The 14,700-nt window shown below is 48.7% G+C and overlaps 3 protein-coding genes across 3 annotated transcripts; 2 read left to right on the forward strand and 1 right to left on the reverse strand.

The window, feature by feature from the left end:
* Nucleotides 1-4,742: 4,742 nt before the first annotated feature.
* Nucleotides 4,743-5,536, reverse strand: LOC147966747 (uncharacterized). Its single transcript, XM_087530940.1, has 2 exons — nucleotides 5,389-5,536; nucleotides 4,743-5,299 (listed from the first exon to the last, which is right to left on the reverse strand). The coding sequence occupies exons 1-2, from the start codon at nucleotides 5,534-5,536 to the stop codon at nucleotides 4,743-4,745; spliced, it is 705 nt and encodes a 234-aa protein (XP_087387066.1).
* A 778-nt stretch (nucleotides 5,537-6,314) lies between these two features.
* On the forward strand, nucleotides 6,315-6,617 carry LOC147966748 (uncharacterized). The gene has a single exon (XM_087530941.1). It carries the CDS (start codon nucleotides 6,315-6,317, stop codon nucleotides 6,615-6,617), a length of 303 nt encoding a protein of 100 aa, XP_087387067.1.
* A 3,919-nt stretch (nucleotides 6,618-10,536) lies between these two features.
* LOC147966749 (BTB/POZ and MATH domain-containing protein 2-like) lies at nucleotides 10,537-13,998 on the forward strand. The gene is made up of 2 exons (XM_087530942.1): nucleotides 10,537-10,939; nucleotides 13,313-13,998. The coding sequence occupies exons 1-2, from the start codon at nucleotides 10,537-10,539 to the stop codon at nucleotides 13,996-13,998; spliced, it is 1,089 nt and encodes a 362-aa protein (XP_087387068.1).
* Nucleotides 13,999-14,700: the final 702 nt, after the last annotated feature.

Genomic DNA, 14,700 nt, shown 5'->3' on the forward strand with positions numbered 1-14,700 from the left:
AGTATATGTGACAACATTATTGTTCTATAACACTCAGGCTGCAGGTGGGACAATACATGGGCGTCCCACCTCTAACCCACTTGATCCCACTACGTTTAGTGGGAGTAATTGGACACCCCATTGCTTGATTGAGCGACTAGATTCAATATAATGAATGAGATCGTGGGAGGACTTCTGTTTCTGGACCAAGATTCAGGTGTAAAGCTAGTCTATATAGATCTGAAAGCAGACAACATCTTGTTGGATGCAGAAATGAATCCCAAGATATCATATTTCACCATGGTAAGAATCTTATTTTGCTGTTCTGACATTGTGTTGCAATATGGATTTCTTGCCATGGTTTAATTCAATCCCTTTTAATGGTTGTGTGTGTGTGTGTGGGGGGGGGGGGGGGGGGGGGGGGCAATGGCCCTCCCCTCGATTTACATGAGTTGTACTCACTCGGTCTTGTTTGCCTTGCGGCAACATTGTTTGCACCATACATAGGGGTTCGATTACGACATTCAAATACTGAGATAACTAAACAAGATCTTTCAACAGTTTAATTCCAAAACAAAGTGTTAATTTGTCACAATTTTGAAGCAATGGGTATCATATAGTTTTAGTTCCAACGACCAAGCAACATCGTTTTAGTGAAGTTAACCCATAAACAAGGCTCCAGATTTAACGAGGGCTAATTTCAGAAAGAACTTAAGCAATATGATGAGCATCAACGGCCAAGAAGCTGCATTTGACTTTGAGCTCTCTGCTTAGTCTGTACTTCATAAAAAAGGTTTAGAAAATAAAGCGCTCACAATCGCAAATATTTTACTAATCAGATCATTTTGTAGAGACCAAACCTTTTGAGAGATTGAGGACCATTGCCGCGACTGAAGCAATTGCGCGGAGGCAACAATGCAAAGGACTGGATAAGGAGACAGGGCTCTCCGCTCTCGAGTGCACAAAATACAGTTCCTACAAGTACCAGACTAATTGGGTAGCATCAATAGCCTGCAACAAATTAAAAGGGAGTTGCTTTGATTGGACGTGATAAACTAACTAGTACTGCCAACCAATAGCCGCTCTCTAAGAGGACAGATAAAAATGGCTGGGATGCCTATTTGGTTTAGTTATAGGAGCTGGTACTGTGACTGAGAAGATGCAAATTGTTAGTGTGCATAAGTAGGATGGCAAAAGGTTTCAGCAGATGTAATAGGCCCATAACCTCACAACACTGATTTTCCGTCCTTTGCTACTTCAGTAGAGGACGAGGGAGTCTTGCCCTATCAAAATCTCATCGCAACATCAGTCTTCATGAAAGTGCAGACTGCGGGCGCTGTGGCTTGAGAGCTGGCCTTTATTTGGGCCATTATTATGTATGCATATTTTTTTTCATGGCCCACGACCCATTTACACTGGACGTAGAGCCCTGGACAGACAGTTATGAAGCCTTTCTTAATCTCCTCACAGCCCTCCTCAGGCAGGGCCGTCCAAGGGGAGCAACTAGTTAACGAGCGCTTCTTCGGGAGCCTTGCAACGATCAGTATCACTTGGCGCGCTCTCAGCCATTCGCCACATGTTGCGTTCTGGACGCTCACTAGTGCAGAACCGGGCAATAGCACCGGTTCGTAAGGCCCTTTAGTGCCGGTTCGGTAACCGGCACTAAAGGCCCCCCCCCCTCCTTTAGTACCGGTTCAGCATGAATCGGTGCTAAAGGGCAACCACGTAGCACGAGCCAGCTTCGGGGGCCGGGAGCCCTTTAGTACCGGTTACCAACCGATACTACAAGGTTTGGGGGGTTTTTGGTTTATGATTTCTTTTTCATTTAATTTTGTGTTTTTCATTTAATTCCTTTTCGTTTGCTGGTATTTTACGATACTACACATTGTACACGTTATGCATATATATATATATATATATATATATATATATATATATATATATATATATATATATATAATTTCTAGTAGAACCGATCATATATATATCATCAAATGTCTCACAAACCACCATATTAATTCACACATACATACATGTATATATATATACAATTAGCTAGCTATATACAATTTCTCCTATATGTTGCCTTCGGAGCCAGTGGCATTAGCCTAATTGGTGCCTTCGGAGCACGATGACAATTGGAAATGGTTTATGGGGGCGGTAGCGGGTAATGGTATTCTCCCTTCGGATCTATGACCTGGTCGAGAAAAAAAATCCCGCTATTTCCTCTTGAAGTGTTTTTACGCGCTCCGTTTGTAGGAGCTTGTCCCGCACCTCTGTGAACTGTTAAGAAGGAGATCAATATGCATGTGTATTAGTTGTGTGACTAGATATCGATAATGGTGTAAAAATTGTGAATAGTGTTCTGACAAACGTACCCATTCCTGTCTTTGAGATCTGCTCCTTTCGAACGCCATCATGCGAATGTTCTCGCAAACGCAGTATGCACACAGATCAGTCTCCTGCGCCTGCTGAAGGGCCTTTACGAGAATGGAATTTGATCAGATAATAATTAATGAAGCATGATAATTAAAGAGATGGCAGCTAGCTAGCTAGTACTACTTAATTATTTACCTTGGGTCGAAATCATTTCAGCTTTTGTTTCCATTCGCCTAGAGTGACGCTGATGAACCTTGCCCAAGCCCTGCCCGCCGACAAAGAAAATGAATAAAGGGGTTATTAAATAGTTCATATCAGGAAATGACGAACTAAATAGGCCGAGATATATAGTTAATAATGATTGAAATTACCTGTTGACTGTCCCAAACAAGATGTTATAGTCAGTTTTTATTTTGAGTAGCGTGAGTCCAGTATTTCAACTGTTCCGGCGTCAACTTTAATGATACACAAGATCCAGTGAAATCTGCATGCACACACGTTTGCATGTCTTAATTAAGCGGGCATATGTAAGCAAAAACATGTAGCTAGCTAGTAGGCAAAACCAGAGAATTTGTAGTACAAGACAGTGTGACTCACTGAAAGTTGTAAGGAAGTAGTATATATCTTCATTGTATTTGAGGCGCTTCAAGAACTCTAGCATGCTGTCCTCTACACTTTTTTCATGATATGCATATATTTTCCATGTGTATTCATTAACGGTGTTTGGGTCAATGAACCCAATGCCATAGCGTCCACCTTTTTTCATTTCATACATCTTCATCCTGCATAATACCACAGAAAAGAATATAGTGAGGATAATTACAGGTAATGATTGATCAAAAGGATCACTACAGCTAGCTTGAGACTTAAATTACAGAAAGAAATCACTTACAGACAATAGCAACTGACGATAGATTTGTCGAGTGCGTCTTGATTGTATAACTGAAGCAGTTCATTATACTCAACGACCATAGCTTTCTGATGGTAGTAATGATCCTTCTTAACTTCCACCATGAGGGACTCTCGATTGGAAATCTTGGTAATGTCCATGTACCATTGATGCAATTCATACATTCTCGTTGGGAGCTTCTTGACCTCGTCTGGCTTGACCAAAGGTTCGCCCCGGACATATTTCCGTTTTATTTCCTCCTCTCTAAGCACAGGCATGGGCTCGATCTCGAGGAGTTGTCCAACAGTGATCTTGAGAATTTCAGCCTGCGTTATATGCTCCTCGGTTATTACCACATTGCCCACCTCAGGAACGTAAACTGTTTGCCCATAGTAATATTGGGCGCGCATACTCTCACGTGTTGTTGGCACAACAAGCGAGGGGATCGATTGCACCGCCTGTTCTCCCAGCTGGGGAACGGTTTTCCCGCATTTTTTGACAGCTGCTTGTTGTTTGCTCGAGCTCGAGCTCGAGCTCGCCTCCTTCTGTAGACGTGCTCGATATAACTTCCTAATGTGGCACTCATAGTCTGTGTCAATAGGCTTGGGAGCTGGTGGTTGAGCCATACTCAGGCACTTTCTCCCTTGGCGGCGGTGGCGGTTTCGGTGTAAAATGGGCTTCCACCTCTTCTATATGGTTGCGGTTTCCTCCTCGGACTTGTCATAAGGCCTCTGCGGAAGAGGCGCGAGGCTTGGACCATATTTATATCGCTTGCCTCCGCATGTACTTCCTGTACTACCTCGACTCATACCCTACGCAATATAACTGCGGCGTGTCTCTTCTGCGATTGCTGAGGCGGCGGAGACGGCTGACGTGGCTGAGTTGGACGAGGAGGAGTGACCTGAAGCTGTGCCAGACTTGGAGGAGGAGTGGCCTGAAGTTGTGCCGACTTGGAGGAGGAGTGGACGTCTGACGCTGTGTCGGACTTGGAGGAGGAGTGGCCTGACACTTTGCCAGACTTGGAGGAGGAGGAGTGGCCTCACGCGTTGGTGGACTTGGAGGAGCGGGAGTCTGCTGACTCGGTGGCGGACTTCGATGAGGAGTCGGGTGACGCGGTGTCGGTGGCCTTCGAAAGACGATGCAATCATTTCTCCATAGGATGACACGATGTATGGCCTCTCCCAATGTGTGCTCGTTGTCACCTCCAAGAATGTCAAGCTGTAGCCCCGAACATGGGTCCACCACCTCATCGACCAAGACACGAGCATGGCCCGCTGGAATCAGGTTGCAATGGAATGTTGCCTCGGGGGGATTTGTAAAAGCAACGGCGTCCGCCACCTTCATGGATATGTTCTTCATTTTGAAGTGTAGCTCGCAGTTAGTATTCTCCATGATGTCATCCACAGGGTATCTATCCAGCATTGAGTCGCCCGGGGCGGAACCCACGCTGCTTCTCGGCATGGATGGGCGGTACTATCCAATGCTGGATTATCCGCTAGCTGCTGCAACTGCTGAGACCAGCTTTGTTCATCTCCAAAAGCCTTGCGGCGTCTTCAGCATTGGGAGCTCTCAAATACTCCGGACCAAACACTTGCACAATTCCGACTGCGAAGCGCTTGACACACATAATGGCTTGACTCTCACCCATGGCCAAGTGGTCATCAACTAGATCAGTCGGAATACCGTATGCCAAAATACGCAAAGCGGATGTCACCTTTTGAAAGGTGCTATGCCCGAGTTCTCCGGCGGTATTCCTCCTTTGTTTGAAAAACTGATCATGGGTAGCCAGTTTCTCTGCAATGCGTTTGAACAACTCGGTGCTCATCCTAAGACGGCGACGAAAGTACGACTCGGGGTATATGGAATTATCCATAAAATAGTTCCTCATCAATATGTTGCCGGCATCGATCTTATCCCTCCAAATTTTCTGACGACCCATAATCGAACCACGGTGCTTCGGCTTTTTATTGACGTGCATAGCTAGGATCATTGCAAGGTCCTCCTCCTCTTCAGTATCAAATTCTTCGTCGGAAGAATCATAGACAAACTCATCTATAATATTGAATTTAAACTAGTCTATAAAACTACAAACAATATGCACCAAATTCATCTACAAAATGTGAAGTTGAAGCAATACATACCTTGCAGGCGTTTTGTCAAACATCTTGTGGGCGCCGAGCGGCAGTTGGCGGCCAGGCGCTGTTCGTCGGCGTGCTCGAGGGGCGGTGGCGACGAGAGGAGGTGGAGAAAGCAGCAGCGGCGCGCGGGGATATGCCGGGGAAGCGTCATCGGGTCGCCGGAGTTAATGGGGAGGTGCGGGCGGCGGCGCCAGCGGCTGGATCTGGCGGTTGGTGGGAGTCACGCATGAGTCGTCGCTGTCCAGCGCGGTAGAGCGGGCGCATGAGGCTGGTCATAGTGGGGAGTAACTTAGACTAGTGTCAGACACTAGTCTAAGTTATTACCTTCATAATGCAAAGTAACATAATAGTAGTGTCATAGATGACTTCATTTATTAGCTTGTAGAGTCATCTTGTCTTGGGAAGCGCTATGTTACAGTAACATATTATGTTACCACCTCACATTAAATACTTGCCATATAAACAAAAATTTCTTGAAATACGTTATGTTACTAGTTAAGTTACTCCCACTATGACTAGCCTGAAATAAGCGGCAAGCGATACCGTTTTGCTCAGCGCGCTGAACCAATTATAGCACGCGCATTTTTTGCGGGTCCACTGAAGCACCAGGAACGGTTGCGCGCGCAAAAAGGACGATTTTTCCAGCGCGGCGCTAAAATCGCGCATCCGTTGGAGATGCTTCAATGAAGGTATTGGCAGTGCATGCAGCGGGGCCTCCGAGTGGAGGTAAACGAGTAGTAAATGACAACAAATTGCGCCAACGAGTAGATGGGAGTGCCCAAATTAAGTCCGCCGTTTTTCCAATAAAACTGAAGGTGAAACCAATCGATCCAGCTTCCGGCGTACGCCTCTCAATAAAGGCACGCAGCAAAATCTTTCCTCTCTCCCATGTCCCTATCCATCCATCCATCCATCCCACCACCGGAATGATGGAGCCCTCCAAGATTTCTGATGCCATTGTAGCCGAGTCCGAGGAGAGGTCATATGCCTTCAAGATAGACAGATACTCAAGAACCAAGCGGCTGGTAAAGAACGACGACAGCATGACTTCTCCCCGATTCTGCGTCGGAGGTCACGACTGGATCCTGAGGTACTACCCGAAAAATTTCCATGTAGTATCCGTCTACCTGGTTCTCGATTCTGCTGATGCAAAAGACGTGAAGGCAAAGGTCAGGTTCTGTTTACTCGACAAGGATGGCGTCCCGGTGCCGTCGTACAACCACACCTTCTAAGAAAATGTCTTTCAAGTAGGGATGAAAATGGAGTGAAAAATTTCCACTTTTCCGGAGGAAAAATGAAAATAGAAAGGAAATATGAAAATGAAGACAGAAATTTGCAAAACGGAAATGGAAATTTTTATGCGGAAACGAAAACAAAAACGGAACGGTGTTTTCCGGTGGAACAACCTGGAACGGAACTTTCTGTTTCCGTGAATATGGAATTTCCGTTTCTACTATAGGAACATGGCCGCTTTGTAGCCCTACTACCAAACAACACACAATGACACAATGAGCACAATGGATCATTTGAGGACGAACTTTTACTACCGTACACGTACTCAATTAGACCCTATACGGAGTTGTCATGTACTGCTACAATACTACCCTATGTTGCTAACACAACCATATTATTTCGTAGCCATGTTAAAAATTCCTTAAATTTGTTTGTTTTTTGTGTGTATTTCTCTATGATTCAAGGGGTTGTAAGTTCCAGTCAACATGTAGTTTTGTTTCTGTGTCCGCTCTGTACTCGCTTTGTGTCTGTTTCCAGTAGTATTTCCGCGGTTTCTGTATTTGTTTCCGCTTCTGCCAAAAAATAAGAACACAAATATGGTAGCATGCAGTTTCGTCCGTTTCTGCTTCGTTTTTATCCCTACTTCCAAGACAAAGGATCATCCCAGGGTGTCGTCGATTTCATCAGGCCGGAGGTTTTGGAGCGATCGCCTCACCTGATGATAGCCGACTGCTTCACCATCCGGTGCGACGTCACGGTCATGAAGGAGTTCAAGAGCCAAGAAAATGGCCGGTTCGTCGAGGTCCCTCCCAGCGACTTGCATCGGCATCTCGGAGCCCTCCTACAGAGCGCGGATGGAACGGACGTGACCTGCAGTGGCGCTAACAACACCAGAAGAACATGGTGATGGCCCGGACCCAGCCACAGCACCAACACCTGCAGAAGATGTTAATGGCATGGGCCATAGCGAACCGGTAGCAACAGGTGTGGTTTCAAGGGATTCGGTTTGTAGCTGGTTATCCAAGATTTGCAGCAGCCGCCAGCTTGATAATGTCAGCGTTAAGGTTCCTGCAGGGATTGGAAAGCTAACGGCCTTGCATACTCTTGGTGTTGTACACGTCAATGTTGCACGTCAATTTTTACATCCCTATGGTTCAGAACCCTTTAAAGAGAACGGGGCCTAAATCCAGAGGACGTAAATATCCTATGCAGGGAGTTGAAAGAGAAAGATGGCTTGCATCGTCTTTGTGTCAAGCCGGCTGGTGCGCTTGAAATAATGTTTCCCGGATATATACATCGTCTTAGTGCTACATAAACTTGAAGGTCTTCGAGATTGATTGCACCTCATGCCCTTCCCACGGTGAAATACATGTATCTTTTGAAAGAGCAGCACTGGTGAACTTTGTTGAGGTGCTGAAGGTTCACTGCTCTAGTGGGTCATCTTTGCGTCTTAAGAAACTAGCGAGTCTCGAGGAAGTGTGGCTAAAGGGTCCGTACAGCGATGTACTCAAGCAAATTTAGCAGCAACTTGCCGAGTGGCCCAAAGACGAGCTTACCTCGAGGTGCGCCTACTCACTGCTTTCCTCCGACCATGAGCTTGACCTCAATGCAGGGTACATCTAGGGCTCCAAGGCACCTATCAAGGTTAATATCTTCGGCTTGCTCCTCTCTCGTGACAGGCTAAGCACGATGGCGAACTTAAATCGCAATACCACCATCTCGGGGTTGTCTTGCCCTCGCTACGACATCTCTTTGGAGGACGCGACGAACCTCGCCCTCCTCTGCCCATATACAGCCTAGGTTTGGTTCCGCTTGGGTCTTCAGGTCCCTCTTGCCATCGATCTCATCTGGTATACTCCGACACCGGTTGGCCTCGACATCAAACACTTGGCCTACCGTCGCCCTCGCCATCCTCTGGAAGTTGTGGGACTCCAAGAACGCTCGTGTTTTCCGTAACAAGATGCACTCCCCTTAGGCTGGTCACAATGGAGAGGAACTTAGGAGTAACATCACACACTCGAATACAACTTTACTTATGTGGCACATATTTAATAAAGAGAGAGGTGTTTGTGGTAACTAGCTAAGGCTGCTCGTAATGGGAGTATCATAGGTAGTATCATGCATGACAGCTAAGCAATTTTGATAAAGTGGCATAGAATTAAATGAAGAAAGAGAGGCTTGAGTATCATATCATGATACCGTATCATATTAAATGATGTGCTACTTTGTGTCATGCATAATAATAAATGTAGTCCTTTATGATACCAACATATGATACTATGTATTACGTATGTAGTATCATAAACTAGTATCATATGCATGATACTAGTATATGGTACTCCCCATTACAACTAGCCTAAGTTACCGGAACATCACACACTCCAAAAAACAATGAGTCTATAACCTAATAAATACATCGTTGCATGACACTAGATAGATGTTCCTACCCACTATGAAGGTAGTAACATAGTCTAGGGAAGTGTCTAAGTTACTAGCTTATGTTCTTGCCCATTGTGACTAGCCTTAGATACTATTAGGAACATCATCTCAGATTTTACACTTTGGGCCTTCAGATTTAAGGACCCCGTTAGTAGGGAGGCTGCCTTGTCTTGGTGCATGTACCTCTCCTCTCGTTGTAATCCTTAATGCAACTTGCCCTTGGGCTTTTGAGTAATATATTCAGGTGGGACCCCCCCTCCCCCCCCCCCCCCCCCTGATTGTTCAAAAAAAATAGGCACAAAGCCGTCTATTTACTTGAGGCAAATTTTCTGAGATACAACAAGACATATCGCAACATTAGAATGTATTTCGTAAGTCACAACAGCTTGTAGGTATTTCAGCCGTACATATCAGAACATTATTGTTCTACAACACCTTTACATATATTCTTTTTAATGAGAAAAACTGTACATGTACATGATGGGGATAAAAATAGGACCCTGATAAGCGACACACTTGTGGCACGAACACATTGCAACTCCGAACGGTTTGATGACAAGTTTAGTGACGTGAGGATGACAATTTTCATTGTCAAGCATGAGATTTTTTTTTCGGATGGCAAGTTTTAGTTTTTTTTTTGGTTTGTTTTTGCTTTTTGGATGACAATTTTAGCAGTAAAAAAGCCAGGGCTGGAGTGCTTCGTGCCAGCAGTGTGGCACTGATCATTGGGGTAAAAATAAAATATTGGTAAATTCTAAAGGTGAGTTATGTGTCTTGATTCTCCATTTGCTCTATGCAGGAGAACAGAAGGCATTGTGGGCCGGTGAGTGCGGTCTTGGGCTTAGTAAAGAAACTTGTGCACAGAGAGAGAGAATAATAAACTGGCACCACACACACCATGGTGGAAACAGTTTGCAATGTTGAGCTCATCAGACGAACATTCAGTTGGTGCATGGCAATCAGTCACAACATTAGCAAATGTCCTCGTTTTCTCTCGAATTCTTTCTTCTAAAGCTGCATTTTTTTTCTGGGGACCTGCAGGTTATTTCCGGGGGAATCATGTTAATTACTGAACAAAGAAAGTAGGAAAACTTAGGACTCTGATTTCAGGATTTTCTCTGTGATGGGGTGATGGATCAATGCATCTCTGTGAGAGGACAGATAAAGCCGACGTTCCTTTCTGGATCCAACCGGAGGCGGTTGCCCCCATAGCACATAGCAAAACCTTCAAGTTCCAGTGTAGTAAGATCTCCGAGCATCGCAGTCTACTGGCGTCTCTTCGTGGAGGTAAACGAGTAAATTAATGAGAGGCAACGAGACCGAGAACATGCAAATGAAGTCCGCCGTTTTCATTAAAACTGAAGGTGAAACCAATCGATCCAGCTTCCCGCGTACACCTCTATATAAACGCACGCAGCTAAACCTTTCCTCTCTCCCACAGTCCCAGGTTCCCATCTATCCATTCATCCCACCACCGGAATGGCGGAGCACTGCAAGATTTCTGCTGCCATTGTTGCCGAGTCCGAGGAAAGATCGTATGCCTTCAAGATAGACGGATACTGGAAAGCCAAGCGGCTGGTCAAGAACGGCGAGAGCGTGACTTCTCCCCCCTTCTGCGTCGGAGGTCACGAATGGATTCTGAGGTACTACCCCAAAATTTTCGATCTAGTAACCGTCTTCCTGGTTCTCGATTCTGTTGATGCAAAAGACGTGAAGGCGAAGGTCGGGTTCTGTTTACTCGACAAGGACGGGCTACGGGTGCCGTCGCACAGCCGCACCTTTCAAGAAAATGTCTTCCGAGGCAAAGGATCATCCGGGGGCGGCGTTGGCTATTCCATCAAGCAGGAGGACCTGGAGCGATCGCCGCACCTGATAGACGACTGTGTTAGAGATATAACTGGGATACTTGTATTTGGTAGTATAGGATTTGTAATCCGTCTTCTATCTTATCTTCAGGAGAGGTTTTTTGCCTTTCAAATCTTGTACTCAATATATATTCGCCCTCGAGGCTCAATAATACATCCATCATATTCCATCAAATCTCTCTCTCCTTTCTAACATGGTATCAACCTAATCACGATCCAAACCCTAGCCGCCGCCGCTTCCGCACCCGCGCGCCGCCCCCGGGGCGGTCGGCCCCCATGACCGCCGCTGGGGGCTGTGCCGCCCGTACCTAGGGTTCATCCGTCGGCCGTGTTGGCCAGCTGCCCTAGAGAGTCTTTTTCCCGAGCCCTTGCTCCGGGTTTTTTTACTCTCTCGCCGGTCGTTTTCATCGGCGTTTTTCTTTTTGGTTTTTCGATCTAATCTTGATCGGTTTGCGTCGCCCGCCGTCGCCGTCGACCCTCGTGCGCCTCTACTTCGACCCTGGCGCGACCAGCCGGCCTCTCCTTCGACCTGGCGGCCACGCGCGCCGCGTTGACCTGTCCGGTCCAGCCGCCGTCCGCGTGTCGGTCCGCCCGTCGCCCTGCATCGGCCGTCACCGCCTTGCTCCGACCGGGACTCCTGCATCACTCCAATCCGGCGGCCTCGTGTCATGCAGCGGCCAATCATAGCCGCCCTGCTGACCGCCGCCGTCGGCTTCATCTCGGACTCCGTCGCCACCACGCCTCCACCGAGCGACGTCCCCGACCTCGCGCGCGATCGGCTTGATCACCCGCTCGCCGCCGTGATCCGCCTCATCTACGCCGCGTGACCGACCTGGCCCGTGGGTTACGCGCGCCTCCGCAGGTCCCGTGAAGATCGTCCCCGAGTTCAGCGCGCCCCTCCACCGATCGAGCAACAGGCTGTCGCTGCGTCGCCCCGTCGGGCCGCAGCGTCGCCGCCCCGTGGTTCTCCTCGCGGTTGCATCGACTCGTGCGTCGCCGCTGCGTCGCCCCTACGGGCCGTAGTGCCGCGATACGCGGTCCCAGCCGCCGCCCCGAGGCCGTCCCCGCGGTTGCACCGACCCGCACTCCGCCGCTGCACCGCCCCTTCGGGCCGTAGTGCCGCGGCCCGTGGTCCCCGCCGCCACCCCGAGGTCTTCCCGCCGTCACCCCGAACCGCCTGCCGCTGCTGCGTCGCCCCTTCGGGCCGTAGCGCCGCGGCCCGCGGTCCACTCTGTCGTCACCGCGCGTCGACCTCTCGTGGTATGCGCCGCGCCGTCTCTCTTTGGCGCGGGAGCGCCACCGTCTGCGCCGGTCTTCGTCACGTTGTCGGGTTCTTCGCCTATTTCGAGCACCGCCGCCGCACTCCTAACCTAGCCGCCGCCGCTCTTCTTTGGCCGCCGCCACTGCTACCTCCGTAGCTGTCGCCGCCGCCCGTCCACCCTGTTCGTCTTCGTCCAGCACGAGCCCGTCGTCAGCGTCGCCGTCATCTACCCCGACCACTTCATCTACTCCGACCACCGTTGGTGACATCGGCCCCGCGCCGATGGACGCTACAATCGTCGTCGAGTTCTTCTCTGCTGGCCTCTCTGACTTCTTCGACATGGCGTACAGCTCATGCAGGTTCTAGTCTACGCATGCCCGGTGCTGGCAACACCGCCGCGTGCCTTCGTCCACGACGTGTCCCTAGGCCTGGCAAGCCTGGTCGGCGCTTCGTCAACTTCGTCTTCGTCCGTCTACGCATGCCCGGTGCTGGCAACACCGGCGCGTGCCTTCGTCTACGATGTGCCCCCGGGGTTGGCAACCCCGGCGCGACGCGTCGTCAACACCATTCTCCTTCCTGACGCATCACTTCTTCGACACCACTGCGCCCATGACTAACTCGACGCCTCCTTGCGCCCGCGGCTCCACGGCAACTCCCTCGACATCGGCTACCCGACTCGACATCGACCACGGCGTTCTTCGCACGGCTACCTCGACCACGGCTACACCACCCTACGCTCTCGGCTACTTCGACATCGGCACAAAGGGCTATCATCCGCTTGAGCAACTCGTCGGCTTCCTCTACAGTCAACGCGTCCGCGACGCGACACTGTCCACGACGCTCCCGCTAGGACTGCGGGGGGATGTCAGTCCGTCGGCTGCTATTCTCTCCAGTTTGACCGTCCGCGACGCTCCTGTTGTTCGCAACGCTACCGCTACGACTGCGGGGGATGTTAGAGATATATTTGGGATACTTGTATTTGGTAGTCTAGGATTTGTAATCCGTCTCCACCTTATCTCCAGGAGAGGCTTCTTGCCCTCCAAGTCTTGTACTCAATATATACTCGCCCTCGAGGCTCAATAATACATCCATCATATTCCACCAAATCTCCCTCTCTCCCTTCTAACAGACTGCTTCACCATCCGGTGCGACATCACGGTCATGAAGGAGTTCAAGGGCCAAGAAAATGGTCAGTTCGTCGTGGTTCCTCCAAGCGACTTGCACCGGCATCTCGGAGCCCTTCTGAAGAGCAGGGATGGAACGGGCGTGACCTTCCAAGTCGACGGCAAGACCTTCTCGGCCCATCGGTCCGTGCTCGCAGCCCGGTCGCCTGTGTTCAAGGCGCAGCTCTTTGGCGCCATGAAGGAGAGTTCTGATGATCTGATTATGGTTGATGATATGGAAGCCGATGTGTTCGGATCCTTGCTCCGCTTCATATACACCGACTCGCTGCCGCAGATGACCCGTGAGGGAGACGATGCGGTGGCAGCTAGTCATCTCCTTGTAGCGGCGGACAGGTACGACATCCAGAGGCTGAAGCTCATCTGCGAGGAGAAAATGTGCAGCCACATTGACACCGATACGGTGGCAACCAGTTTAGTTCTGGCTGAGCAACATAGCTGCCATGGGCTCAAGGAAGCATGTTTAGAGTTCCTCGTTTCTCCGTCCAATTTGGAGACGATGATAGCAAGCGATGGCTACGAGCATCTCAAAAGCAGTTGCCCGTCTGTTCTCAAGGAGCTGATCGCTAGACTCCTGCCCGCTGAACTGAAAGCAGCCAAGGTTATTTTGATGGCAATTTGGTACTCGTCCTAGGAGGATTAGAGAGCTTTGCTATGCTGCGGGTCATGACAGTCACCATCATCCATCGATGTAATGGTTCACAATGTATGCTACAATGGTTATATATTTTTTGGAGTTCAGTGTTGCAACCATAGCATGGAAAATAATATCAATATTATAGACAATAATAATTCCATTACTTAATACGAGACAACATCTTTTACAACCTAGAGTTCACTTCACACGAAAGAGAAGTGGTAAAGCATTTGAATCACTCGAAAGATTTCTTAAAGTTGCCATGGCTGCTGAATTGCTGATGGCTTGGCCCTCTTCTCTGTGTTCTGAATATGCAGCAAGTTCCTATCCAGGAGGACAGAAGACACACCGTCGATGAGTGGGTGAAGACGTGAAGTGAAGAAATCCCCTTGTGCACAGAGAATAAACTGATACCACACATACAACCCACAGACTCTGCAGTGTTGAACTCATCATATGTAGGGATGGTAATGGGTAGGGTATGGGCGGGTACAACCTCCTTCTGCCCAAACCCATACCCACAGAAACTTTCTATACCCACCCACTTCAATACCCGTGGGCATAAATTAACACCCGTGCCCATACCCATCGGGTATCCTATACCCAATGGGTACCCAGTGGGTAACATGTATAACATTAAATTTTTAAAAGGTAGAGAAATGAGTTTTAAAATCAAGTGATGATGGGCAACCAGTATAG

The sequence above is a fragment of the Triticum urartu genome, chromosome 6A, assembly GCF_056163025.1.
Source record: "Triticum urartu cultivar PI428250 chromosome 6A, HENAU_Tu73, whole genome shotgun sequence".
Classification (NCBI taxonomy): Eukaryota; Viridiplantae; Streptophyta; class Magnoliopsida; order Poales; family Poaceae; genus Triticum; species Triticum urartu.